The sequence below is a fragment of the Bactrocera neohumeralis genome, chromosome 3 (genome assembly GCF_024586455.1).
Source record: "Bactrocera neohumeralis isolate Rockhampton chromosome 3, APGP_CSIRO_Bneo_wtdbg2-racon-allhic-juicebox.fasta_v2, whole genome shotgun sequence".
In the NCBI taxonomy this organism is placed as follows: Eukaryota; Metazoa; Arthropoda; class Insecta; order Diptera; family Tephritidae; genus Bactrocera; species Bactrocera neohumeralis.
In genome coordinates, this window is record NC_065920.1 from 37,336,420 (window position 1) to 37,363,387 (window position 26,968).

The window sequence follows — 26,968 nt, forward strand, 5'->3', positions numbered from 1 at the left end:
GGGAGACTTTACTCACGGGTTCATGGCCATGGATTGATGACACAAGTTGTACAATGCCCCCATCTAACCATCTGAGAAGAAAAATATTATCTGCTCTTTTGACACGATAGTCAAAACTTCCACGGCCTTCTTTCTTCAGTTCTTTTTCAGATTTTAAATTAATTTTTCCGAATCTCTTTCCTTTTTGTCGTAATACTAAATTCAAAGTAGTAAAATAATTATCAAAAAATAGCTTATGATTTTTTTCCTCAGGAATAATTTTTGCTAGATGAATCACTATATCAGAACAAAATCCCAGCCTTGAGCCACTCAAAATTGTCCCTTTTCCCTGATATATTTCAAAATCGTAAACTATGCCTTTTGAGCTGCAAAGACAAAATATCTTCATTCCCTATTTGATAGGCTTGTTGGGCATATACTGTCTCAGACAGGTTCTACCTTTAAAGGGGACCATCATTTCATCCACACAAAGATTTTCATCTTTTGGAATAACGCACGCTTTTTTTAAACATGTTTATAATAGGGCGAATTTTGTAAAGTTTGTCTCCCTCTTGTGGGTCTGTTGTAAACTTTAAATTATTTCGTACAAAATGGAATCTTTGCCTGGACATATTTTCCGGGAATGACGGTATTACGGTACCAATTGTCCAATACATTTCCAAACGCGGATAACTAATGGTACCAATCATTATTTGTAGACCTAGATATTTCGGAAGTTCTTCTTTAGTTAAATTAACGCCTTTTCCATTTTTAATAATTGAAGCCTGGTTTGTTGAAAATACCACTTGTTGAAGAAATTCTTCTGTAAAGTACTCTAAAAAATACTCCATAGGTAATTTTGTATTTTTTCTTTGGGTATGTTCCAGAAAAAGATGTTTCTGGACTAGTCCAGGATGCTCTTTTCCAACGAAATTCTTGAACCTTTTTAAATGGAACCTGTGGGGTGTTAAAAATTATTGGCCTCTTCAGAACTGCCCCATCAATTACGTTACTGTCTACTATATCAAAAATCCTATCATCTTCATCGTTATTGTCTACATCAGTATCTTCTATGTTGATCTCATATGGACCTTCCCTAGAAAGTATAAAGTTGTTATTTCTATCGAGTGCACCAAATAAATTGTTAATAACTTCAGATTCTTCTGGTTCGTCCAAATCAGAAACATCGGAATTGACAAAATTAGTTAAAATTTTTTCAATTTCAGCGTCTTTTAATTTTCTTGGCATTTTTTAATTAAATAGATGATATCAGAGCTAAAACAAGAACGTCTGTATCATAGCAGCATCATACGTAAAATGATTTTATTTGTATTGTGTGGTATCATTTACAACCACAACTTGTGTTTGTATCCATATGGATACATGCAATGTTTAAAAAATCCGCAGAGCTTTTTTTTTGTTTAAACCACAAATTTAATGATGCGAAAATAAGTACTTTTCTTTATGTTGAGTGTATTTTTCTTTAAAAAAAATGCAATTATATAAGTGTTATTTGTAAAATAAAAAAACATCTTTCCCAAAAAAAAAAAAAGTCAATTTTTAAAAATGCTATATTATTCTCAGTTTTATAAATATCCCAATGTTTTTTATGTAGAGTGATTCATAAGGTCTTAAAAAATGGTATAATGTCGAAATGTAAGTCAATTCTTTGACTTGGCGTATTTTTAAATGCTTGCAAAGTTGAGTGTATCCATATGGATACAATATAGCTAAAGGGTTAAATCAGCTCATACGCAAAAGTTTCTATTCAATTCCAATCACTGAGCGAAAGTGAGCTAAACATTTCGTGAAGTGAGCGAGCATGAGCTAAATATTTCGTGAAGTGAGCAAACGTGAGCAAAGCATTTCAGACCGAAGGCTCACATTGTACGCGAATGAGCGATTCGGCAACATGAGCTGATTTTTACTCAACGCTGTGTTTCGCTCAGTGATTGGACTTGAATAGAAACTTTTGCGTATGAGCTGATTCAAGGAAAAAGTGAGTTTTGCAGTTCTCTGATATAGACCTATTTTAAATCAACAATGTATTTTATGTATTTAATTTGATAAGGATTAATGCTGTATTGGTTAAAAGCGCTTCGAAAATAGACATTATTTGTCGCAAAAAGTAAATGACAAAAAAATGTTATTGTGAGATTTCAATAAGAGATGAACATATACCATCGCGGAGTTTTCTGTATACCTTTTCAATGCGGGCAATCTTAGTACATTATTTTTATAAATATCGTAGAGTTCAGCCTGCGTTTGCAATGTAAGCGGAAAAAATGTAATTATTTACTACATCACATTAGAAACTTCAAAACTATAAAAAGAGTATTTCTCCACTATTTAATGGATGTTGTAATGAATATGAACCTTCCTCTTCAAACCCTCTATCTATGAAGAAAAAACCGCGTCAAAATCTGTTGCGTAGTTGTAAAGATTTAAGCATACATAAGGATATAGGGACAAAGAAAGAGTTTTATACATTGTAGTGAATCGGTTTCTTCGTTACGAACGCAACACTTTTATATTCTCGAAATATGCTGTAATAGAATATAATAGTGTTAACGGTTTTTTGAATCACTTGTAACTAGTCGAGATAGATAGATAGATTTATTTTTGAGAGCAATTAGAAGTTGGAAGTTAGACGTGTTTTTTTATGTTTACTCTTAACCTTCTTTCCCAATTGAAAAGTGGGATCGTGTAGCCTGTAGCCTGTAGGTTGTAAAGTTCTATGTGTATATTTTCCTGCAGCCAATGGTCGTCCCGCTGATTTTGCGGCGGAGCTATCAGCAAAGAAAGTGGTTCTTAGACCTCCCATTATGCACAGCGCATCGAGCCGGAACCCTTTCCATTGGCTTCCGCTAAGTAAATTTCCATCAACTTGTCCACCGCACTCCATGGAGGCTTTCTAGTCAAAACAAACCGATCGAATTTCCTGGATTCAACCCCAGACCTGCTTGCGTTGCGCAATTTTGAACTGTATTGAGAGTGTTGTTCATAATACTATTATTATTACAATTAGTATGTAGGCATTTTCTCGCTATTTAGATGGCGATGCTGTCTGTATATGCCACTGTCTTAAGGGTTTCGCCACCTAAATGTTTTATCAGTTTATTTACCACTAATTTCCATAGGACCAGCGTTAGGGCACCATCCTGCGGAGTCCCTCTCCAGACTTCTTTGGTCATTTTATCCTCATTCCATTCTAGATATCAGGAGGTTTCTGATTGAATCGATATTATTCAGAGTGGATTGCGGTACTGAAAGGTCCAGAGATGTCCAGGAACCATCCAAGGGCATATTCCTTATATTCTAGAGTTTTTTCGGTGTTTAATACTAGCAAATGGAAGGCAGTCTCAACGAATATGTACATACATATGTATATGCGTGTTGCACTTTGGGAAAGTTTCCAGGAGGCGCTGCCGCCTAGATATGCACATCCAAGACTTTCTCTAATGTTTTCTGTATAAAAGAAGTTAAGCTTATAGCCTTAAACTCTTTCTAGTAGGTTCAGTTGTTTTTACCTGCCTTAGATATGAAAACTAGCCTAGCCTTTAGCTAAGGCCCGGATAGAAAAATCGCATTTTGCAACATGGCTGGAATGATTTCATCCGTACCGAAATATTTGAAAGGATTGAGTGATCCACCGTCCATTATATCTTATTCTCCGTAATAATGTATTCGAGAAAGTTGACAGCACTATTCTCTTCATAGCGAAGATTAATCGCGACCTTACAGCCAAGGAAGTGCACACTGACTAGGTATTCTAATGAATAATAATCATCAAAATCAAAAGGATAAGAAACAAAATGCTGACACATCTTCGAATTGTATTTAAACTGTTTGATGGTATAAAACTAGGCATTATATTTGTAAACGTTGGAAGTTAGGAATATCATATTCGTATGCATCACAATTTCCATTGTTGTTATGTTAAATCATATTACGTGCACCGCATTATGTTATTCTCGAAAAATTCCTAATTACGCATACAATTTAGTCTACCTTATTCGTGGCTTAAGTGGAATGTGGTAGTACTTTAATAAAGTTTTTTCCTTAGTTCCACCTGAAATGTCTATTCTCCCTAGGGGGCACATCAACTGTTGGAAGTTGGACTTCAACTTCATGGAAAGCGTACTATACTAGCATCACTGGATACTAGATATTCCTATATCTGTGAGTTTGGGTTCGCTTGTAAATGTTGTAATTCATTTACATACATACATATGTATGTATGTATGTTTCTAATTTTTTTAAATTAACTCTTGTACAAATGTTTGAGAGATATTTCGTTTAAATCTTTATTATAAAGATCCTCTCTAAGAAAAATGATCTTTGAACCTCGAATTTATCGATTAATGTTATAGATGTTGAATATCACTTTTTAATTAAAAACTTTTGAATTGTACCCAAACAACTGTGGTACTAATTAAATTAAGCAACGATCGTTAAATAAAGCGAATGAAAATCTTAAACTTTGTGAATGAAAAGTTCTGTGGTCCAGTAATAAAAAGAGTAACTGTTATAACCTGAAACGGAATCGTTGAATCAATTTAGATGTGCCCCTTCATAACTCGCAATATCAAGCCAATTTATTATCGTATTCGGGTATAATTGAAAATATTTATGCAGTTAATGATCAAAGGCATGGCTCATATTCCTTTTGTTAGTGGTTGAGGTAAACGATCATTATAACGGCAGATCTCTTTTGTACGTTATTGTTCCAGCTTGCGATAAATTGGTGGCATACTAATTGTTTGCTTCTTCTTCTTCTTAATTGGCGTAGAAACCGCTTAAGCGATTATAGCCGAGTTAACAACAGCACGCCAGTCGTTTCTTCTTTTCGCTACGTGGCGCCATTTGGATATTCCAAGCGAAGCCAGGTCCTTCTCCACTTGGTCCTTCCAACGGAGCGGAGGTCTTCCTCTTCCTCTGCTTCCCCCGGCGGGTACTGCGTCGAATACTTTCAGAGCTGGAGTGTTTTCGTCCATCCGGACAACATGACCTAGCCAGCGTAGCCGCTGTCTTTTAATTCGCTGAACTATGTCGATGTCGTCGTATATCTCGTACAGCTCATCGTTCCATCGAATGCGGTATTCGCCGTGGCTAACGCGCAAAGGACCATAAATCTTTCGCAGAACTTTTCTCTCGAAAACTCGCAACGTCGACTCATCCGTTGTTGACATCGTCCAAGACTCTACACACCATATAGCAGGACGGGAATTATGAGTGACTTATAGAGTTTGGTCTTTGTTTGTCGAGAGAGGACTTTGCTTCTCAATTGCCTACTCAGTCCGAAGTAACACCTGTTGGCAAGAGTTATCCTGCGTTGGATTTCTAGGCTGACATTGTTGGTGGTGTTTACGCTGGTTCCAAGATAGACGAAATTATCTACGACTTCAAAGTTATGACTGTCAACAGTGACGTGAGAGCCAAGTCGCGAATGCGACGACTGTTTGTTTGATGACAGGAGATATTTCGTCTTGCCCTCGTTCACTGCCAGACCCATTTTCTTGCTTCCTTGTCCAGCCTGGGGAAAGCAGAACTAACGGCGCGGCTGTTGAGGCCGATGATATCAGGGAGATGGTATCTTCTCTATTTAGTTCTGCGGCTCGAACTATTTTCTCCAAAAGCAGGTTGAAAAAGTCGCACGATAGGGAATCGCCTTGTCTGAAACCTCGTTTGGTATCGAACGGCTCGGAGAGGTCCTTCCCGATCCTGACGGAGCTTTTGGTGTTGCTCAACGTCAGTTTACACAGCCGTATTAGTTTTGCGGGGATACCAAATTCAGACATCGCGGCATAAAGGCAGCTCCTTTTCGTGCTGTCGAAAGCAGCTTTGAAATCGACGAAGAGGTGGTGTGTGTCGATTCTCCTTTCACGGGTCTTTTCCAAGATTTGGCGCATGATGAATATCTGGTCGGTTGTTGATTTGCCAGGTCTAAAGCCACACTGATAAGGTCCAATCAGTTTGTTGACGGTGGGCTTTAATCTTTCACACAATATGCTCGATAGAACCTTATATGCGATGTTGAGGAGGCTAATCCCACGGTAGTTGGCGCAGATTGTGGGGTCTCCTTTTTTATGGATTGGGCATAGCACACTTAAATTCCAATCGTTGGGCATGCTTTCGTACGACCATATTTTACAAAGAAGCTGATGCATGCACCTTATTAGCTCGGCCGGCAATCCGTCGGCCCCTGCCGCTTTGTTGTTCTTCAGGCGGGTAATTGCTATTCGAACTTCTTCATGGTCGGGTAATGGAACGTCTGCTCCATCGTCATCGATTGGGCAATCGGGTTCTCCTTCTCCTGGTGTTGTGCGTTCACTGCCATTCAGCAGGCTAGAGAAGTGTTCCCTCCATAATTTAAGTATGCTCTGGGCATCAGTGACTAGATCACCTTTGGGGGTTCTACAGGAATACGCTCCGGTCTTGAAACCTTCCGTAAGCCGCCGCATTTTTTCGTAGAATTTTCGAGCATTACCCCTGTCGGCCAGCTTATCAAGCTCTTCGTACTCACGCATTTCAGCCTCTTTCTTCTTCTCTCTACAAATGCGTCTCGCTTCCCTCTTCAACTCTCGGTATCTATCCCATCCCGCACGTGTAGTGGTCGATCGTAACGTTTCGAGGTAGGCAGCCTGTTTTCTCTCCGCTGCGACACGGCACTCCTCGTCGTACCAGCTGTTCTTTTGCACTTTCCGAAAACCAATGGTTTCGGTTGCAGCTGTACGTAAGGAGTTTGAAATGCCGTCCCACAGCTCCCTTATACCGAGTTGTTGACGAGTGCTCTCAGAGAGCAGGAGTGCAAGCCGAGTAGGAAATCGTTCGGCTGTCTGTTGTGATTGCAGCTTCTCGACGTCGAACCTTCCTAGTGTTTGGTGGCGCGCGTTTTTTGCTGCACAGAGGCGGGTGCGAATCTTAGCTGCAACAAGATAGTGGTCCGAGTCGATGTTAGGACCTCGGAGCGCACGCACATCTAAAACGCTGGAGACGTGTCTTCCGTCTATCACAACATGATCGATCTGGTTGGTAGTTTTTCGATCCGGAGACAGCCAGGTAGCTTGATGAATCTTCTTATGCTGGAATCTAGTACTACAGATAGCCATATTTCGGGCCCCGGCGAAGTCAATCAGCCTCAACCCATTAGGGGATGTTTCGTCGTGGAGGCCGAATTTACCGACCGTAGTGCCAAAGACACCTTCTTTGCCCACCCTGGCGTTAAAGTCGCCAAGCACGATTTTGACATCGTGGCGCGGGCAGCCTTCATAAGTGCGCTCCAAGCACTCATAAAAGGCATCTTTGGTCACATCGTCCTTCTCTTCCGTCGGGGCGTGGGCGCAAATCAGCGATATGTTGAAGAACCTCGCTTTGATGCGGATTGTGGCTAGACGTTCATTCACCGCAGTGAATGATAGTACTCGGCGACGGAGTCTCTCTCCCACCACGAATCCTACACCAAACTTGCGCTCCTTTATATGGCCACTGTAGTAAATGTCAGAAGGACCTACTCGTCTCTGTCCTTGTCCCGTCCATCGCATTTCTTGGACGGCGGTGATGTCAGCCTTTGTTTTTACTAATTTACTTTTTACTAATTGTTTGCAGTATTGAAAAAATAAATAAAATCGAACCAATACATACTACCCAACTCTCATATATGTACTACTTATAACGATTTTCGTTATTCTAACAAGTTTTATGGTGGATATGTCGGTCAATGAGTATTATTTGTATATAAAACTGCTTCAAAATATGTTTTCGAGTATACCTGAGCAATGTCCAAAACAACTCAACCACTCTGCCCCCAATATACCCCATAAAATGATTTCCATATTCCATGTTGGTCTAATATCTGATATTTTAATGAAACTAAATGGACAAGTTTTCTTAAAACCTGTGTGGTTTAGCGCTGAATTAGAGTGGAATTGGTCTCCGTCCCCACGACAGTCTGGTCTACGTAACCGGAACGGACACGTATTTTTATCCGGCCAAGGACTATCAACTCTGCAGAATTCTGCCGCTACATATCTCTAATATCGGGTGATTTTTTTGAGGTTAGGATTTTCATGCATTAGTATTTGACAGATCACGTGGGATTTCAGACATGGTGTCAAAGAGAAAGATGCTCAGTATGCTTTGACATTTCATCATGAATAGACTTACTAACGAGCAACGCTTGCAAATCATTGAATTTTATTACCAAAATCAGTGTTCGGTTCGAAATGTGTTTCGCGCTTTACGTCCGATTTATGGTCTACATAATCGACCAAGTGAGCAAACAATTAATGCGATTGTGACCAAGTTTCGCACTCAGTTTACTTTATTGGACATTAAACCAACCACACGAATGCGTACAGTGCGTACAGAAGAGAATATTGCGTCTGTTTCTGAGAGTGTGGCTGAAGACCGTGAAATGTCGATTCGTCGCCGTTCGCAGCAATTGGGTTTGTGTTATTCGACCACATGGAAGATTTTACGCAAAGATCTTGGTGTAAAACCGTATAAAATACAGCTCGTGCAAGAACTGAAGCCGAACGATCTGCCACAACGTCGAATTTTCAGTGAATGGGCCCTAGAAAAGTTGGCAGAAAAAAGTTGGCTTTTTTATCGACAAATTTTGTTCAGCGATGAGGCTCATTTCTGGTTGAATGGCTACGTAAATAAGCAAAATTGCCGCATTTGGGGTGAAGAGCAACCAGAAGCCGTTCAAGAACTGCCCATGCATCCCGAAAAATGCACTGTTTGGTGTGGTTTGTACGCTGGTGGAATCATTGGACCGTGTTTTTTCAAAGATGCTGTTGGACGCAACGTTACGGTGAATGGCGATCGCTATCGTTCGATGCTAACAAACTTTTTGTTGCCAAAAATGGAAGAACTGAACTTGGTTGACATGTGGTTTCAACAAGATGGCGCTACATGCCACACAGCTCGCGATTCTATGGCCATTTTGAGGGAAAACTTCGGAGAACAATTCATCTCAAGAAATGGACCCGTAAGTTGGCCACCAGGATCATGCGATTTAACGCCTTTAGACTATTTTTTGTGGGGCTACGTCAAGTCTAAAGTCTACAGAAATAAGCCAGCAACTATTCCAGCTTTGGAAGACAACATTTCCGAAGAAATTCGGGCTATTCCGGCCGAAATGCTCGAAAAAGTTGCCCAAAATTGGACTTTCCGAATGGACCACCTAAGACGCAGCCGCGGTCAACATTTAAATGAAATTATCTTCAAAAAGTAAATGTCATGAACCAATCTAACGTTTCAAATAAAGAACCGATGAGATTTTGCAAATTTTATGCGTTTTTTTTTTTTAAAAAAGTTATCAAGCTCTTAAAAAATCACCCGATATAATGAATTCCGATGCTCTGATTGACGTTTTCCACATCAAATCAATATATTATATTTTACCTCTACGGTCAAGTTAATATCACATATCACACATAAGTATCTCATTTGAAGAGATGTTTAATATAATTTTAGCTGAACTGAAATATAGCCATAAAACAGAACAATGTTTATAACCTTCAATATAAGTTAAGAAGATAATAAATATGATTGTAGTTTATTCACGATTCGATCGAGTGATAGATGATTGAAGCTTTCGCAACAGTAACCTTCCTTACTTGTTGTATATTATTTGAACATAGGATATATTTAGACAATCGCTGCTTGATCCAGTTTTTAAGCATTGTGACAATACGAGTATTTATTTCTGGTAGTGATCGTTAAGTTGTTTAAAATCTGTAGATATTTAATAAAAATAAAAAAAATTACATACCACTTTTTTATAATACAGTCGAACTTCCATAACTCGAACTTCTTTAACTCGAATTTTCTCTAACTCGAACTAAATGGGTTGGCAGTAGCATTAAGAGAGTAATTAACATATAAATTTCCTTCCGTAACTCGAACTTCCATAACTCGAACGAAAATACATAATTATGACTTCTATAACTCGAAGTAATGTGCTTTTCTCTCATTCTACAACTCGCAGTATCCTGGCCTATAACTCCAAGGCCTGGATGACTGGCCAAATTTTTGAAGAATGGGTTCTAAATTTGGATAAGCGCTTTCAAAGTACTGGCCGAAAAATTTTATTGTTTATTGAAAATTGCCCAGCACATTCTAAAGACGTACAAAGCAAACTGAAAGCCATTGAACCTGCATTTTTTCCACCGAATATGACCTCTAAATTACAGCCGCTGGATCAGGGAGTAATTAAAAACTTGAAAGTTTTTTATCGTACCAGAATAGTAAAAGAAGCACTAAAGCGTATAGAGGCAAACGAAAAACAAGATATTACACTTACGGATTGCATCAATCATGTAACAAAAGCTTGGGATATTGACGTCAAAAATCAAACCATAGCGAATTGCTTCAAAAAAGCTGGATTTGGTCAATACTCTGAATGGGAAGAGGAAGATGACATACCTCTGAGTTTTTAAGTACTACTGATGAATATCGAAATGTAATTGAAGCTGATTACGAAGCATGGTTAAAAGTAAACAAAATAACTTGCAGTGCTACTCTTCAGGATTATATTGCAGTAGATAATGACCTTTGCACAACTGGCTTTCCTACAGATGCTGATATTGTTGAGAATTACTGCCCTGAATTAGATGATACAATATTAAGCGGAACGGAGAGTGACGGCGAGGGATCGGTAGAAGAAACTATTCACCAGCCTCCAAATGCTTTCCGAACATTGAGTTTATATTTGCAAACAAATGACACTACAACTGATGAGCACTATACGGCTTTAAACAAATTAGAGTCATTTTTTATTGAAAATACAAAAAAAAAAAGAAAATTTTCAGTCACTAATTTCTGAATACTTCACTTCACTGTAACTTATTACAGTTTTCTGTAATGTGTGTTTTAAACAACAAATACATATTCATCATTTAATATACTCTAAAGTAGCAATTGAGTTTCTTTAAAAAAAAAAAAAATTTCTATAACTCGAAGTCTCCCTAAGTCGAAGTTTTTTTTGGGATAATAGTGATTCGAGTTATGGAAGTTCGACTGTATATTATATTTATTTTAATGTAATTATTTCTTCACGCAATCCTTATATGTGTACATGATAACAAAATCACATTTAATATTTAAACTTTCAATGATTGGGCCTCCGGAATATCACTGCCTTCGGTGTTATGCTCCAAAAATGCTAAACTGTTTTCATTCTCATTACATTGTGATTCAGTTAACTTTTAAAAAAAGAGAAAAAATTACTAGTTATATCTAATCTACAATGTTGACATACTTACTGTTATGACTTTATATCCCAAAGTTGACAATAATCGGATCTTTAGTCCTATTAATCCTATAGGAGACTTACTAAATCTCAACCTTTGCTCCTCTGGAATTAGCTCCACAAATACTCTTAGATTAGCAGGTTCCTTATATCTCACTAGAACGCTGGGGATATTTATGCCACTAATAGGGCAAACTAATTGAGCTGAAAGTACATTGTTGTGCTCTACAATTTTTTTCTTCATATCTATCAAACTTTGGCGATTTTTTAGTAAATATGTTGGAGCTTCTGTATCGACAGCTATTTCCGTAAACCCTTTTATATTTTTCAACCGCCATTTCGGCTCTTCTATACTAATGGCTGACAAGAGCACCTGTAAGCGACTCTCGACTTTAGGTAAATCTCGTAGATCTTTTTTGTTAGTGAATCGTGCCTTTAGCTTCAAATTTAACGTTTCCTCAATAAGTTCGCGTGATTTGTAGCCTAATGTCCATAAAGATAAACAGCTATCAACTAACTGATCGACATAGTTCCGGAATTCATTTTGATCAACTTTGTTCAATAGATTTGACTCAATTAATTGCAGGTCAGATGGCGATAATTTGCAGTTCACTTGTGCACAACACCATAGAAATGTAGAAATGTCTTTACATCGAACATTTTCATCATTCATATGAAACTTTCGCGAAGGAACTAGTCGATTTAAGCATTGTTTTATCAAAGAGTCAATTGAAAGCTCATCATCCCAAAGATTATCAGCAAAGTAAGCGAATAAATGAATGCAACCGCGTAATTGAAGCCTCTCAACTATATCTTGAGTACAATAATTTTGAAGGTGCTCACAGACTTCCCTTGATTGAACCCTCTGAAATCTCATTGCTTTAATTAAAGTCACTAAGAGTGCATCATTTGCAATATCATCAAATGAAAGCTTCAGTATTTCTTCTTTTAAACGATTATTATATGTCTTGCTTTCTATACGCGTTGATGTTTTAAAAGCAGCATTGGCAATTGTAATCAAGTCTAAAGTAGTTAATGTTGCAATATATGATTCTAAATGGTCATTTAGAAAATTTGAAAAAGATACAACGTTTGTAGCTCTACGAGTTTTGTCCAAACCCAAATAGAAACACATTTGGACAAATTTTTCTTTTGATGTATCTGCTGCTATTCCCATTGTTATTATATGTTTCATAGCCGCATCATAAAAATCTGTTCTCGTAATCCAGTTGGGCATGAGGTAAAGAAAAGCATATAATGTTCGTAGAATTGTGTCAAGATCCATCTTTGGAAGCAGCCTTATGGCAGTCGTATCCAACTCATTTAGTAATGTAGCATACTTATTTAAATCAGCACTAGGCCTGTAGTTGAATGCGTAGACTATTAATGCCGGAAGTTGATCTGGAGATATTCGAGTCAATTCTCTTTGCAAGTAACGTGTATCACTTATTGGAAAATAATCAGCATACTTGATTACTGTTGGTACAATTGGAGCATCTTTTTGTAGTTCTAACGCTATATGTTTTGCAAAGCGTGTAAACAATGTACCGGTTTCATCGGATGTTTCATTTAATAGATTTCGTACTGTAAAAGAAGCTAGCCTTTGAATCGTGAATTGAAACTGCGGTTTTCTAGAAACAGACCGGTTTCCTAAACGTAGGAATGTGTTTATCATGATTATTAAATGTTTTACTTCCTAAAAATATATAACACTTATTTCCGTTTTTACATAATTCAACGAAAAGTTTACAAATATAATGACCACATGTTATAGATCAGCTGTTGCAAAGGGCAACCAGAGAACGTATTATTATATTATACGTTCTCTGGGGCAACGCAACAACTGTGTTTGTGGATTTGCTTTCAGTTGCCAAAGAATTAGCAATTACAATATTTTAATTAAATCTGTGGTAGTTTTTTATGTAAACTAATTCTAATTGTTATAATTCCTGTAATATTATAAATTAGTTAATAGCGGGATTCTGTAACCAGTCTCTAGTCTCTATTTGAGACATTTTGAGGCAAAGTCTCAATTTGTAGTTACTATTCTCCAAACAGTCTCTAGCGTTAGTCTCAAAATATTGAGACCTGGTAGTTAGCAGGTCACAAAACTAAAAAGAACTCTTGTCTGCCATTTTGAATATACTGAATAGAGATCATCATAGATATTAATCGATTGTCGTTTCTTTATATTTTGTAAGCAACTCAAACACGAAAAGGTTAAAAATAAATCAAATTTACATAAATTTCGTAAATATTATGAAACAAAGTCAACATATATTTTTATTTTCATTGATAATTATGTTTTTTGACTATGTTATAGAAAATTTAATATTTGTTATCGACATATTTATTTTCATTCAAATGTAAAAACATCTCTGAATAATGAAATGTAATAGATTTTGTGACTGTCACTTACAGAATAGCAATATCAGCTCAAGTCTCAAAAATTGTCTCTAACTTAAAATCTCAAATTTAGAGACTTGAGACTGTCAAGTTACAGAATCGCACGGTAAACTCCATTATAAATATTTAAATACATTCATCTGATGACCGATTTTTTCAAACACATTTTTTTACCCATCAGCTGTTTCTTGTTTTCTTATTTGCGTGCGGTCGATCTGTAGTACGCCTTTTTGTTTATTTCCTTGTAGTATTTCTCATTTTAATGGCTAAAAGAGCTGCCGGTTTGGTGATTTTTCGTAAAATTGGCGAACAGATTCAATATTTGTTGTTGCGCGCATCTTACGGTGATTTTCATTGGAGTTCACCGAAAGGGCACGTCGATCCGGGCGAAGATGATTTTACGACAGCTTTGCGAGAGACCAAAGAGGAAGCCGGGCAAGCGCTGCATTATAATTCTTGATTAATAAGATTAAATTAACGTGCAATTTTTAACTAATGCAATTACAGGTATTCCGAGGAAGACTTAATTATCTTTAGGGATAAACCAAAGATATTGAATTACAATGTAAAGGGAAAATCGAAAGTGGTTATTTATTGGTTAGCGCAATTAAAAGACTCTAGCAAGGAACCAATATTATCGGAAGAACATACTGAAATGAAATGGTTAACAAAAGACGCTGCAAAAGAAATTGTTGGCTTTAAGGATAATCAGCAAATGATTGACGAATTCCACGAATACATTCTTAGTTCTTCGTAAATTATTTTCAGCAATTTTTTATGTTCCATTGTACATGGTACATTTATATGTTACTTATCTAACTTAATCCCATTTCCTCAATATCTAGTTAATATTATCCTTATCCGTTGGTAGCTTAACAGGACGGAACCGTTTTCAACGAATTGTGGTTAGCTTATCTACAGATAAATTTATTATTGCGACAGACAATGACAGAAAAGCCCTTAAAATATTGTAATCATTGCCTGTTCAATAAAAGATTTTGATAAGTAAATACTTGGAAATAATTAGACAAACAGTGTTTTTAATTTGCTTTAAACTTCTACAGCCAACAAGTAATTCAACCTAAAAATATATCGTTTATCGGTGTATATAATTGTGCGATAATATTGACTTACTCAAGGGTTAAAAATATAAATACATAGAAATTGAAACACATTAAATTGACAAGTTATTTAGGTAATATAAACAAACATCTGCAGACGATGGGAAATATATCCTGTTGTTTATTGATTTTATTTGTGATTCTTAACATGAAGTTATAAGGAAATAAGTATTTAATGTGTTGAAAGTATTTTAAGATAAATATTTGCAAAATGCTGGGACAAGAAAATTTGGCCGCAAATTTCTGCGGTTTATTGGCGGCTCAAGGATTTAAAGGTAAAGCTATTTTCTTCCCAATTTGAAAAGTTTGCTAAAGACAAATTTTATAGAAAAGGCAATTGAATGGCGTATACTTGGACAGGAGCGAGATGGTTCAATGCTTACGTCATGGACTTTTGAGGATTTAAATACAAGCGTACGGGAAACTTGCATAGGTCATTTTGATGCAACTACTAAGACGTTTCGTATTCTGTGCCGATTTGTTAAAGAATGTCGACAAATAATACAAGCCACAATTAATAGTAGTAAAACTTTGTTAGTATATGTTGAGAAGAAAATGTTTTATGTTGAAAACGAAGAATCTCGTCTCCGCTACCAAGCATATATTGTTCCGACATGTGTTCCAGATGAAGGTGCAAAAGCAATTTCTTTATTGGAAACGCCAACACATCGGCAAGTAATGAGCCAGTTTCTGTGGCGGAACGAGAAGGAATGTGAAATAAAAAGTATTCAAGAGAAGTTTATACTGCTTATTCATGAGACTTGTAAGTATACGATCGCTCAGATTGCCGAACAATAACCTATATTAACTTAAGCTTAAATAAATGTGTTATTATCAAGTAAAAATTTGGGTATATTCCAATTGCTTCATTACAGCGTATTAATGAAGATAAAACGCAATTTCAAAATAAGTTAATTAGATTAACTAAAATTTATTTGTTAATGCTGTCGCGATTTTATTTAACAGGTATAAAGCAATTCCTTTGCAATTTAAAACAAATGGAAACAAATGGGGATACATCAACAGATGATAAATTGCATTTAGATGCAAGCATGCTTACTTCCGAAACGATTGCTAAACATTTCAGTTGGGCCCAATGGGATTCAGATAACCAGGCATTATATTATATACATTTAAAGCCAAAGGCAAAAAGTTTGAGTCTAATGGATCGGGATGAAACCGAAAAAACTAAAGGAAATGAATTAAGTCCCACGCTATCGGCTTTTCAATTTAATGAAAAATTGCCCACAGAGACAGTGGTAAGCTTTAAAATTTGTGTATATATATGCTGATTATTATATATATGTATATATACCAACCCACTAGTTGAACATTCCACTAAATTTACCGAAATTACCACAAGGATCTTTTGACATTGAACTGATCTACGAGGACGACATTGTTCCATTGAGGGTTCATGACTCTTCATTAAATTTAGTTATTTTGACCAATGGCGCCGGGATGTTATTTGTTTGCCATTATTATCTTTACCAACCAATACAACCAAAAAATGTAGACGACACACCAGCTGATGGTGCTGGCCCATCTCAGAAAGTAAATGTTCATTTCGCATATTCGGTAACACTTCTTCACCATGGTTGCGTAGTTCATTGCGTTATGCCGGGCGTACCGTGGGAAAAGGCGCGTTTACTTAAGCCAACATTCGCCCTTCATGGTACCCATCATTTGCTAGTTTTCCAGCCGGATTTATTTGTACATTTATTAGATGTGGGATTGAGTCATGAGCCGTGCTGCCATATAGTGTGTCCTGCACATAATCGGAATCCGCTGACTCAACTTGTACCATGTCAAAAGTGGGGATCATTAGCATATGATACTGCAACTTTGGACCTGGTTTCACTCAGTGTCCCACGTGGTCATTTGATTGAAGCTTTCCGTAATGACACATCGGTCGATAATCGTCTCAGTATTATTCATTATTTTCTACTGCATTCCAATGATATGGATGTCCTCGCAGAATTGCTCGGCATAATAATGGAAAGACCGCTGTCATTGGATACTGTAGCATTGCTTAAAGAAGCTTTGGTGGCGGGTAGTTATGCTGCCACACTACGCGGTCTGCCACCGGACGCGGCATCGTTTGCACAATTTCTACCCCTTACGACTGCCGATTCAACACGACCAATTCAGGCGCGGGTAGCCGATATTAACGTAGGTTTGTCGCATGAAAGCCTATATAATACAACCATGATGTTGTTATCACCTCATCAACGTTTATCTCCTTATCACTCGGATATTTGGACCCGTTTATGGGAACATTTGAACGAAGCTGAACAAAAGGAGAGACACCGTTTCAATGCGGAGCAAGTGACCGAAAAGCTTATGTTTTCGTTATCATGCTATCAACCCGAAGCGCTATCGCGTTGCACAACACCATTGACCCCGAGCGGAAATATTGGAAATAGCTTCAACGATTTTTCTTTTTCCAATAGACGTAACTGCAGTGAAGTGTTACCTTTTATCGAAACGGAGACATGCACAGCTACTAAACAGGAACATGTTATATCAGTGGCAAGTATTTGGTGTGACTATATTTCATTAGAAACTTTAATAATTTTTGATTGACTTGCAGAATATGCGTGAATTGAGCGTACATCTAGTTAAGCACTCCGTTAAACCCAATACAGGGTTTCGTTGGCTGAAAGAGACATTTTTCGAGCGCTCACAGGCTCCAGCCCATGTACATGCCGTTGTCACGCAGTATGTAAGCTCACAACTAGAATTATCACGTGCGCTATGTTCCCTCGTTTGTCGCGCGGCCGGCCTTGATGCACGTAATGAAACGGCCCGCGGTTTCCAATTAATGTAATTATTATTTTAAAGAATTATTATCGTATGTTTAATTATAACACATTTATTATTTAGCGACCAAATGACCAACAGCCAACAGTATTCACTTTTCTTGATTTTGGAGCGTTATTGCTTGGCGGTGGACTCTATCGCTTTTCCATTGCCCCAGGGGTTTGCTTCCTTCTTCACCTATCTCGGATATCGCGCGTTGACTTTTGAAATGTTTTTGCAATACGTGGAGAATCACGTATTTGAATTGCAAATTGATGTCATGAAGACAGTTATTAACGGTAAATTTTACTTGGGGTATTCATAAAAATTGCATTATGATGCCATACTTTTATTAGATATCGATGACCTGCCGGAGGGCGTTGAAAAGAAACTATCTTTGCTCTCGACTCTACCGAAATCGCGTGCTCAGCGTTTGTTAAGAAGTTGGTCACATCCAGAAAGTTTGATGATACGCGGTCGTGAACATGCAGCTAACATATTATCTGGACAGCCGGTACAGCAGCGTGGCGGCAGCGCAGGTGTAAATGCTAACCCCCAGGGGCGCACATCATTGAAAAGTGGTTAGTTGCCCAAAAAAAAAAAAACTAAATTTCATTATATATCCTATAACCAAATAAGTGACTTGAAGTCAAGAAGGGCTAAGTCCAATTTAACAACAACAGTATATAAAAGAAAACTGCTTTTCTAATAATCTTTGTTGCTGTGACTACTTTTTTTATTTTTATTAGATTTAGCACTTTTTTCACTAAACCCAGTGAATTGGATTTTATTTACTCTTAAATTTATTAATAATTTTATTCCACTTATTTATTGGATAGACCCTACTATCGAAAAGGGAACTTCGTTATCATATTTATGTATAATACTTACAACAACTGCTGCTGTTGTAACTATCATTGGTACATTGTTTTTTGTTTACACACAATTAAATCAACAAGATTAATAATATGAAACATTTATGGTAAGCAAAAATATTAGTGTTTAGGGTCCGTGTAAAATATTGGGTAGTCGCAAAAGTCTTTTCGTATTTTGTCAATAGATATCGTTGCAGTCATATGCTACCAATCACATTGTGTCATACAGTGTTTGAAAGTTGAGATTTTAAACTTCATTTAACAAAAAAAAAAAAAAAATTCGGGGAAGTTGAAAAAAAAGTTATAGCTTTTCAAAAGTGAGTGAAAATAATGATAAAATTCGCTTTATTTTGAGATTTTTGTATAAAAAAAGAAGAATGTCACGCAAGCCGCCAATGAAATTTGTGAAGTTTACGGAGACGATGCTGTATCAGTTCGTGTAGCCCAACAATAGTTCGCTCGCTTCTGTTCTGGAAATTTCGAAATTTTTCAAAATATTTGTTTATTTATTTATTATTATAAATATAAAAAAGTTAAAATTTGATTTGAAATACGAAAAGACTTTTTAACTACCCAATATTTCGTGTGTATGTGTGGATACTTTTTATTTGTGTTGGTATTGTGGTGACATTCCAAAGTGATTTTATTAGAATGTTGTGTCGTTAAAAGTTCTTAGTTGGATATAAATCCAAATTGTAATGATATTATTGTTGTAAATGCCGATCCATTCTATAGGAAAAAACAAAATTGTTTATTTGTTTGAATTGTCATTCACGAATACTCTGTTTAATTTTTCTATAATCCTCCACTTTCAATTTTCAGATATTGCGGCTGGTACTTTATCGCCCTTAGATTCATTTTTGGATCTTCTCACCGCCAAGGCAAGCCTAAATGAGTTGAACTACAATTTGCTAATAGAAACCACGATCTCATCCATGGAGAGGATTAATCAGAAATCATAAGCTATATTTTGCTTTTAATGTAACACATTAAAGCATTAGGAAAGTGTTCGGGGCTGTGCCATAAAAATAACTTTAGCAGCTAAACTCGAGGCTTTAAATTAAGATATATTATTTATTGGGTTGTTTAATTGACATTTTGTTTTATTGATTTATTTTTGTTGTTGCGGAAAATAAATAAAAGCTGGCCAAAGAACTACTCGTAATCGAGAGAAACTGTATTCCAAAAAGGAATTTATAATTTTTAAATAAATTATATAAGGCCAAATTATATTTATTACATTTTTAAATAAAAAATAATAATTCTAAAATAGTTCTGTATGATTTACAAACAAATTTTTCCCAACAAGTGCTTAATTATTGTTTAATTTCTTTTTATAGTTTAGTTTTTTAGTGCAAACTATATTATACAAAACAAGTACTTAAAATAAATAATAACATGTACACATACATATATATAATATGTATATTAGTTCATTGTTTTCTTTTTTTGTAGTTGTAGCAATAAAATTTTGGAATTTCGCTGAAGTGATAATTGGTGTCCAGCTTTTGAAAGACTGAGGTTGAAATGTCTCGGCAGTTAAACTTTCGGTGAACCAGGAGAGATACCCGAAACTGATTTTAGTCGATTTAACAAATTTGTGATAGGCTCAGAGCTTATTGTCGTCATGTGAAAGCTTTTATGATCCATTTACATTAGCTTTAAGTATCACATATGATCCTTGCTTGCGTTTGTAACAGGATCGACTTTTTAACCTAATTCAGTTAATCACCTGATTAACCATTTGGCGCCAATTGCCTGAAGGCATTAGATTTCATTTACTAAAAGAAGCGACAAACAGTTTCGAATTATTCTTTTAAAAATATTCATTGCGCTGAACACGCTAATGGCATGGGCTCAATGACAAAATTTACCAAAAGAGCCAAGGTTAGTCTTTAAATTTATGCTTAGTTTTTGACAGGCATAATCAAATCGACATTGAAAATTTCCAACCGAGGTCCCCAGTAAATGTTTCCTAAGAATAAATTAACGTCAAACAGGAAATGAAGCCAAAGATCCGACTTGACCGAAAAGTGGCATAGCTAAATATGTATATTTATATAAGAAGAAAAAGTGTATGATTACCACGGTATTAGTAGATTAAAACTATAATTAATAATGATGTTTGCAATAATCCGACTAGCAGAATGCAATAAGCTCTATTTCGAAATTCGAAAGCAAAAATTTTGATTTTAGAGATTAACTTCGAAAAACGCGGAAATTACTTTATAATTTATATCTATGTACATATATCACTCGGAAATATTGGTCTTCACAGTGTTTTTAAATTATATTACCACCAATCTATAGATCCATATAGCATAGTCCTACCGTTTTCTGGTAATTTTATGTATTAATGACGGCTCCAATAGCCAATAAGACTTAATCGAATGTGTGAAATGTGTCATTGTCACATTACAATTAGGAAGCGACCATCAGCAAACACAATGGTCCGCGTTCTTTCTATAATATAAGCTGAGATATTATATGTTAACTTTAGTAAAACATTTTGTAAAAGGAAAAAGAGAAAATTTGGTTTAGTGTTCCGATAAAAAGTTTATTGGCGGTCCTACTAGAAAGTTAAAAAATCTCCTCTGGTGGAGCTTTAGTATACTAAATCTTGCAACGCAAGGAAATATTAAAGTGAAATTAACAAATGAGTACCTCAAAAAGAGCGATAAAATTAAAACAACAAATAAGGAAGAGCTAATTTCGGGAGTAATCGAAAATTTTATACTCTTGCAACTAGCAGGAATCAAAGCTGGTGAAATTCCTTCAGGAGCTGGTAAAATTTATATTAAAAAAAAAAATAAAAACATGTTGCTTTTAAACATCTATTATTCGATGAACGCGTGAATAAATTTCAATAAAACTTTTTATCTTCTAGAATTATATTAAAAGCCATTAGCAAACATTTAGTTTTATTGCTATAATTTAGTTCGCGTCAGTTAAATCATAAAACCTCGTCAAATGAGATATGTGTGATACGTAATATTAACTCGACCAAAGAGGCAAAATTTAACATACTGATATAATGGGATTTGAAGTTTAGACCAAGTTATCGACCACTTCCATTCAAACTTAGCGCTAATGCACACAATTTTTAAAAGAAATTTCCATTTAGTTTCCAACCTGAATGATTTAAATACAAGTGGAAAGACGGAAATCCTTATATGAGATGTATTGAGAGCAGAGAAAAGGTCTGGCTGATTGCATTAATTTTGATATTGCTCAAGTATATTTGAGAACATATTTTAAAGCAATTTTATTAATAAAACAGTGAGTACTGACTGATATATTCGGCATAAAACTTGTTACGATAACGAAAATTATTATAAGTTGTATATGGAAGTTGGAACTCGATTTTTATTTATTTGAACCAAGACTACATACAACTAAAATGCCACAGACTACTATTATCAGGAAAGAATTCTCTCCAATTTTCAATTACATATCTTGCACATTGACCGATATTTTCTGCCAAAAGTCAAATACTTTTCGTGCATATTTTTATCTCGTTATATTAATTGCTTCTTTCACATGCGGCATAGAATGATTAAAATAATGTCATGTACCGAAATCCGATCCGATTTAATTCATTTTTACACTGCCGGTAGGGGTTCTTTTAGGATTTACTTCGATTAACGCAACTGTCTACGCAAAAACATACTTTTACTCCGCTTGTGCTAAACGCTAACGAACTGTTTTTTGGTGTTAAAGTTGGGGACCAAGACAAAGCATGGGCTCCTCATATCTGTTGCAAAACTTGTGTAACATTGTCAACAGCTTGGTTAAAAGATTCAAATCGTAAAATGCCCTTTCCAGTGCCAATGGTTTGGAGCGAACCTAAAGGCAGTCAGTGAACAACTTCCTATTCCAAGAGTACCAGAATCTTGGAGTCTCGATAAAGAACTAGAATGGCCTAGCTCTTCAAGAAACCGCAAAGGAAATGACAACCGATCTTTTATTTGATTTAACAGGATGTTTAACAGTGCCGCATCTAATTTCACAGGGTGAACTTAATGACTTAGTTCGAAATCTAAGCCTAAAAAATCATAGTCCGAACTTTTAGCATATAGACTAAAAGGTTGGAACCTTCTCCAAAGTGATGTGAATATTATTTTTGCAAAAAAAGGCAGAAAGACCTCACAAATTGCTTTCTCAGAAGTTAACCTTTTGTTTAACGCACCAGGACAGAAAACTGATCCACGTGATTGGCGTATATTCATTGATTCCTCTAAACTTAGCTTAAAGGGGGTATTGGTTCATAACGGTAATAAATATCCACCCGTGCCCTTAGCTAAAGCGGTTCATATGAAGAAATCATATGAGAATATGAGAGTTCTTTTAGAGCACATCCGGTTGGGCAATATGTGGAACCCTAAAAGTAATAGCCCTTCTTCTTGGAATGTAACTTCTTCTTCTTAATTGGCGTAGACACCGCTTACGCGATTATAGCCGAGTTAACAACAGCGCGCCAGTCGTTTCTTCTTTTCACTACGTGGCGCCAATTGGATATTCCAAGCGTAGCCAGGTCCTTCTCCACCTGGTCCTTCCAACGGAGTGGAGGTCTTCCTCTTCTCTGCTTCCCCGGCGGGTACAGCGTCGAATACTTTCAGAGCTGGAGTGTTTTCGTCCATTCGGACAACATGACCTAGCCAGCGTAGCCGCTGTCTTTTAATTTGCTGAACTATGTCAATGTCATCGTATATCTCGTACAGCTCATCGTTCCATCGAATGCGATATTCGCCGTGGCCAACGCGGAAAGGACCATAAATCTTTCGCAGAACTTTTCTCTCAAAAACTCGCAACGTCGACTCATCAGTTGTTGACATCGTCCAAGCCTCTGCACCATATAGCAGGACGGGAATTATGAGTGACTTATAGAGTTTGGTTTTTGTTTGTCGAGAGAGGACTTTGCTTCTCAATTGCCTACTCAGTCCGAAGTAGCACCTGTTGGCAAGAGCAACTAGGATATACGAAATATTGTTGCTTCCTTTGAGAATGGGACAGTCGTGCGAGAGACTGTCATTACGTACAGAAGCAGTGCTCAGTACGTCAGGCACTCACCCCCGTACAGAAAAACGTTACCAGTGAACCTCTAGTTGATCCCAAAAAGGCATAACTACTATCTTTGCATATTAAATTGGGTTTAATGAAGAATTTTGTTAAGAGATGAAAGAGGGTTCTTGTATCTGAAACAAAAATTTCAAAGAGTCAGTGAAGCAAAAATTACGGAGGGCATATTTGTGGGTCCCCAAATAAGATAACTAATGAAAGATAAAACGTTTGAGGAAATGCTCAATGAAATTGAAATGCCAGCCCGGAGTGCCTTTAAAAGCGTTGTTAAAAATTTTCTTGGAAATGTGAAAGCTGACAATTATAAAGATCTTGTGACTGAACTACTTACTGCCTATAAAAAATGGGTTGCAACATGCTCTTAAAATTCACTTTCTGGACTCTCATTTGGATTTTTTCCCCGAAAATTTAGGGGACGCAAGAGACGAACATGGGGTTAAGGTTCCACCAAGACATTTCTGCTATGGAGAAACGGTACCAAGGCAAGTGGAGTGCCAGTTTGCTTGCTGATTACTGCTGGACATTGTTAAGGGATTCACCAAAAACAAAATATCGCCGAAAAACATCGACAGTAACATTTTAAGATACTCTTTGGTTAATAAAATAATATAACAATAATATATCTATCGCAGTTTTTTTTTTAAACAAAAACCCTCATAGCAAAAAAAATATAGGTGATAGAAGAAATCTGTAGCTATTTTCGGCATTTGTGGCAATTTTTACATAATAAAAACTTTGTTCTGTTCATGTCACAAAAAACAAGTGGAGTTTTTTTACCAGTGTAATTGGCGGACTAATTATTCACATAATAACGTAGCACAGAGGTTGAGAGATGCAACCTCAGTCAAAGTTGCGAGGAATAAACAATATACAATAAATAACAACAATTTTTTACGGTAAATTCTGATTTGAATACCAATAATAAAAAAACTAATAATAATAAAAAATAAAACAATAATTTCTATGTATTTCAAGAAACAAAACGTGAGATGCAGGAAGTTATAGGTAGTTAAGAGGGATTGGCACGTAAACGGAGTATTACTTAACCGGGATTGACTGTATACATAAATCAGAGAAATATTGAATACAAACAAATCGACAAATAAACTATGTTGTCAAATTTATTCTAATACTAGAGGACTATTAGTTAATAAGATATAGCATTTTTGTGAAGCAACTTGTGTTAGTTTACAAAAAAATGGATCATAAATCATTTCGTGTGTTAATAAAGCACTGCTTTTATGGGGAAAATACTGTTGAATTTTGACTCAGGGAAATCCACCGTTGAAAAGACATTTGCTAAGCTGGAAACAGGCGAATTGAGCACCGAGGACAACGATGCTCTAAAGATTCGAAAGCCATGTGCAAAGTGGGTGCCTCGCAAACAAAAATAACTGATTCTGAGAAGTATTTGAGTGCTCTTTAATCGTAAAAAACCGATTTTTTGTGTCGGTGTGTGACAATAGAAACATAGCTCCATCATTTGCCACTGGAGTCCAATCAACTGTAATTCTAGTGAACTGCACATGATGAAACGGTTCTCAGGCGTGGAAAGACGAAAAAGTCGGATGGAAAGGTTATGACATCAGTCTTTTTGTATGTATGTTGTATAATACATACTCAACGACTGATTACTGAGCCAGTTATAATCCATTGCACTGCGTATTTTGAACAAATGCTTATTATTTGAAATATAATTTTTGTATTTATGAGTTGTATTAAACTATTAATAAAGAGATAAAAGGTATCCTATGTCCTTACCCTGTTTCTAAGCTGCTTCCCCACCAATTTTCAGCCAAATCGGTTCAGCTGTTCTTGAGTTATAAATAGTGTAACTAACAACAACTTTCTTTTATATATGTACATATGTATATAGTAGATATTTGAATACTTATATTTGCAGGGTTGTCACTTTTCCCTTCTTATACAAATATCAGAAATATACAAGGTCTGTCGCAAAAGAAACAGAACTTTTTAAATATAACTGTTTCTGGTGGCGCCACCTATTGGTGGGTATATAAAATAAAAAGTTTGATCTCTTGTTGACATTTCGTAAAAATTTTAAGACAATTGGATAACTACAATCGATGTTATCGATCAAAAAGTGACAGTAGCTTTTGGTCATCGGTCGTAAAATGCATTTTGAACAAAGAGCAAATAATAAATTTTGTTTTAAACTTGGGAAAACGTTTACTGAAACATTTCAAATGATGAAAAAAGTTTATGGTGATCAGTGCCTATCCCGTAGTAATGTGCATGCGTGGTTTAAGCGATTCCAAGAAGGTCATGAGGACCTCTGTGACGATCAGAAGAAGCCGAAAAAAGTCGTCTTCAGAAGTCAAAAATAAAGACAATGCTGATTTGTTTTTACGATTCCGAGGGTATTGTACACCGAGAGTTCGTCCCATCTGGCCAAACGATTTATGTTGTGTTTTACCTTGGTGTTATGAAGCGTCTTTTGTCACGATTTTTTGACAAAAAACTCCATATTAACCATTAATCACTCACCCTACTCACCTGATCTGGCACCTTATGATTCATTTGCCCATGAATGGACACTGGTTTCAGGACATTTCAGCTATCCAAAAGGCGACGACCGATATTCTCAAAAGCATTCCGAAAAATGACCTTAAACACTCATTTGAAATGCTAATTGACCGGGCTAAACGCTGTATCGAAGTACAAGGAAACTACTTTGAATAAAAAAATATAACTTTTGAAAAATATTAATTTTTTGTTTTTTTCTTTAGCAGTCCTGTTTCTTTTGCGACAGACCTTGCATATATGTTCAATTTATGATTTTAAGCTTTTGCGTTTGTCGCGATAAGCCGCTTGTAGGCAAAGGCATGCTCGGGGAGAGGTGTGTGGCATTTGGTTATATGAATAAACCATATTTGCTCGTTGAATGTGCGCAAAGAACGTTTATAATAGAGAAGGTTCACGGCGCGAAGAACGTAAAAAATATTTTTGGCTAAATCGGTCGAGATGGAGGAGTTTCACCACTGCCAGCTCTGCAGCAGAAATTTTAACATTTTGCTCGAACAGAGCTGAGCGTGGAATAAAAATTATACTCAAAACTATATATTGCTCTAACAGACGTATGTTCGCTCTTTTGCTTATATTTTTATACGTTTATATGCAAACATGTGTATTCGTATAATTCGAATTCTTTTGTGCATATTAATGAATACACGTGCAATTGAATACATTTAAAATAACGTACTTTTTCAGAGCAATATTCGTAGTTAATGTAAAAATAAAGCCTATTTTTTAATTATTTTTTGTATTAGATATATTTATACTTACATATGTATATAACAAACTATCACAATATAATTTAAAAATTAAATACATATATTACAATAGTGATAAATGAACATTAATCGTATATTTTATAATTCAAAACTTATATTCACATGTGTCATATGACATAGGGATCATATGAC

At 36.1% G+C, this 26,968-nt stretch overlaps 3 protein-coding genes across 3 annotated transcripts; 2 read left to right on the forward strand and 1 right to left on the reverse strand.

The window, feature by feature from the left end:
* Positions 1-9,757: 9,757 nt before the first annotated feature.
* LOC126753445 (uncharacterized) lies at positions 9,758-13,082 on the reverse strand. Its single transcript, XM_050464921.1, has 2 exons — positions 11,253-13,082; positions 9,758-11,192 (listed from the first exon to the last, which is right to left on the reverse strand). Exons 1-2 carry the CDS (start codon positions 12,912-12,914, stop codon positions 11,091-11,093), a joined length of 1,764 nt encoding a protein of 587 aa, XP_050320878.1. The 5' UTR covers positions 12,915-13,082; the 3' UTR covers positions 9,758-11,090.
* A 740-nt stretch (positions 13,083-13,822) lies between these two features.
* LOC126753488 (bis(5'-nucleosyl)-tetraphosphatase [asymmetrical]) lies at positions 13,823-14,677 on the forward strand. Its single transcript, XM_050465004.1, has 2 exons — positions 13,823-14,080; positions 14,153-14,677. The coding sequence occupies exons 1-2, from the start codon at positions 13,908-13,910 to the stop codon at positions 14,400-14,402; spliced, it is 423 nt and encodes a 140-aa protein (XP_050320961.1). The 5' UTR covers positions 13,823-13,907; the 3' UTR covers positions 14,403-14,677.
* A 161-nt stretch (positions 14,678-14,838) lies between these two features.
* Positions 14,839-19,869, forward strand: LOC126753429 (protein pigeon). The gene is made up of 8 exons (XM_050464867.1): positions 14,839-15,041; positions 15,095-15,529; positions 15,733-16,025; positions 16,093-17,298; positions 17,360-17,592; positions 17,653-17,867; positions 17,925-18,149; positions 19,266-19,869. Exons 1-8 carry the CDS (start codon positions 14,978-14,980, stop codon positions 19,403-19,405), a joined length of 2,811 nt encoding a protein of 936 aa, XP_050320824.1. The 5' UTR covers positions 14,839-14,977; the 3' UTR covers positions 19,406-19,869.
* The last annotated feature ends 7,099 nt before the right edge of the window (positions 19,870-26,968 follow it).

Coding starts and splice junctions, on each gene's coding strand:
- LOC126753488 (XM_050465004.1), top strand. CDS start 13,908: ATGGCTAAAAGAGCTGCCGGTTTGGTGATTTTTCGTAAAATTGGCGAA. Junction 14,081..14,152: donor GAGACCAAAGAGGAAGCCGG/GCAAGCGCTGCA, acceptor ATGCAATTACAG/GTATTCCGAGGAAGACTTAA.
- LOC126753429 (XM_050464867.1), top strand. CDS start 14,978: ATGCTGGGACAAGAAAATTTGGCCGCAAATTTCTGCGGTTTATTGGCG. Junction 15,042..15,094: donor GGCGGCTCAAGGATTTAAAG/GTAAAGCTATTT, acceptor CAAATTTTATAG/AAAAGGCAATTGAATGGCGT. Junction 18,150..19,265: donor GCGCACATCATTGAAAAGTG/GTTAGTTGCCCA, acceptor TTCAATTTTCAG/ATATTGCGGCTGGTACTTTA.
- LOC126753445 (XM_050464921.1), bottom strand. CDS start 12,914: ATGATAAACACATTCCTACGTTTAGGAAACCGGTCTGTTTCTAGAAAA. Junction 11,193..11,252: donor TGGGATATAAAGTCATAACA/GTAAGTATGTCA, acceptor TTTTTTTAAAAG/TTAACTGAATCACAATGTAA.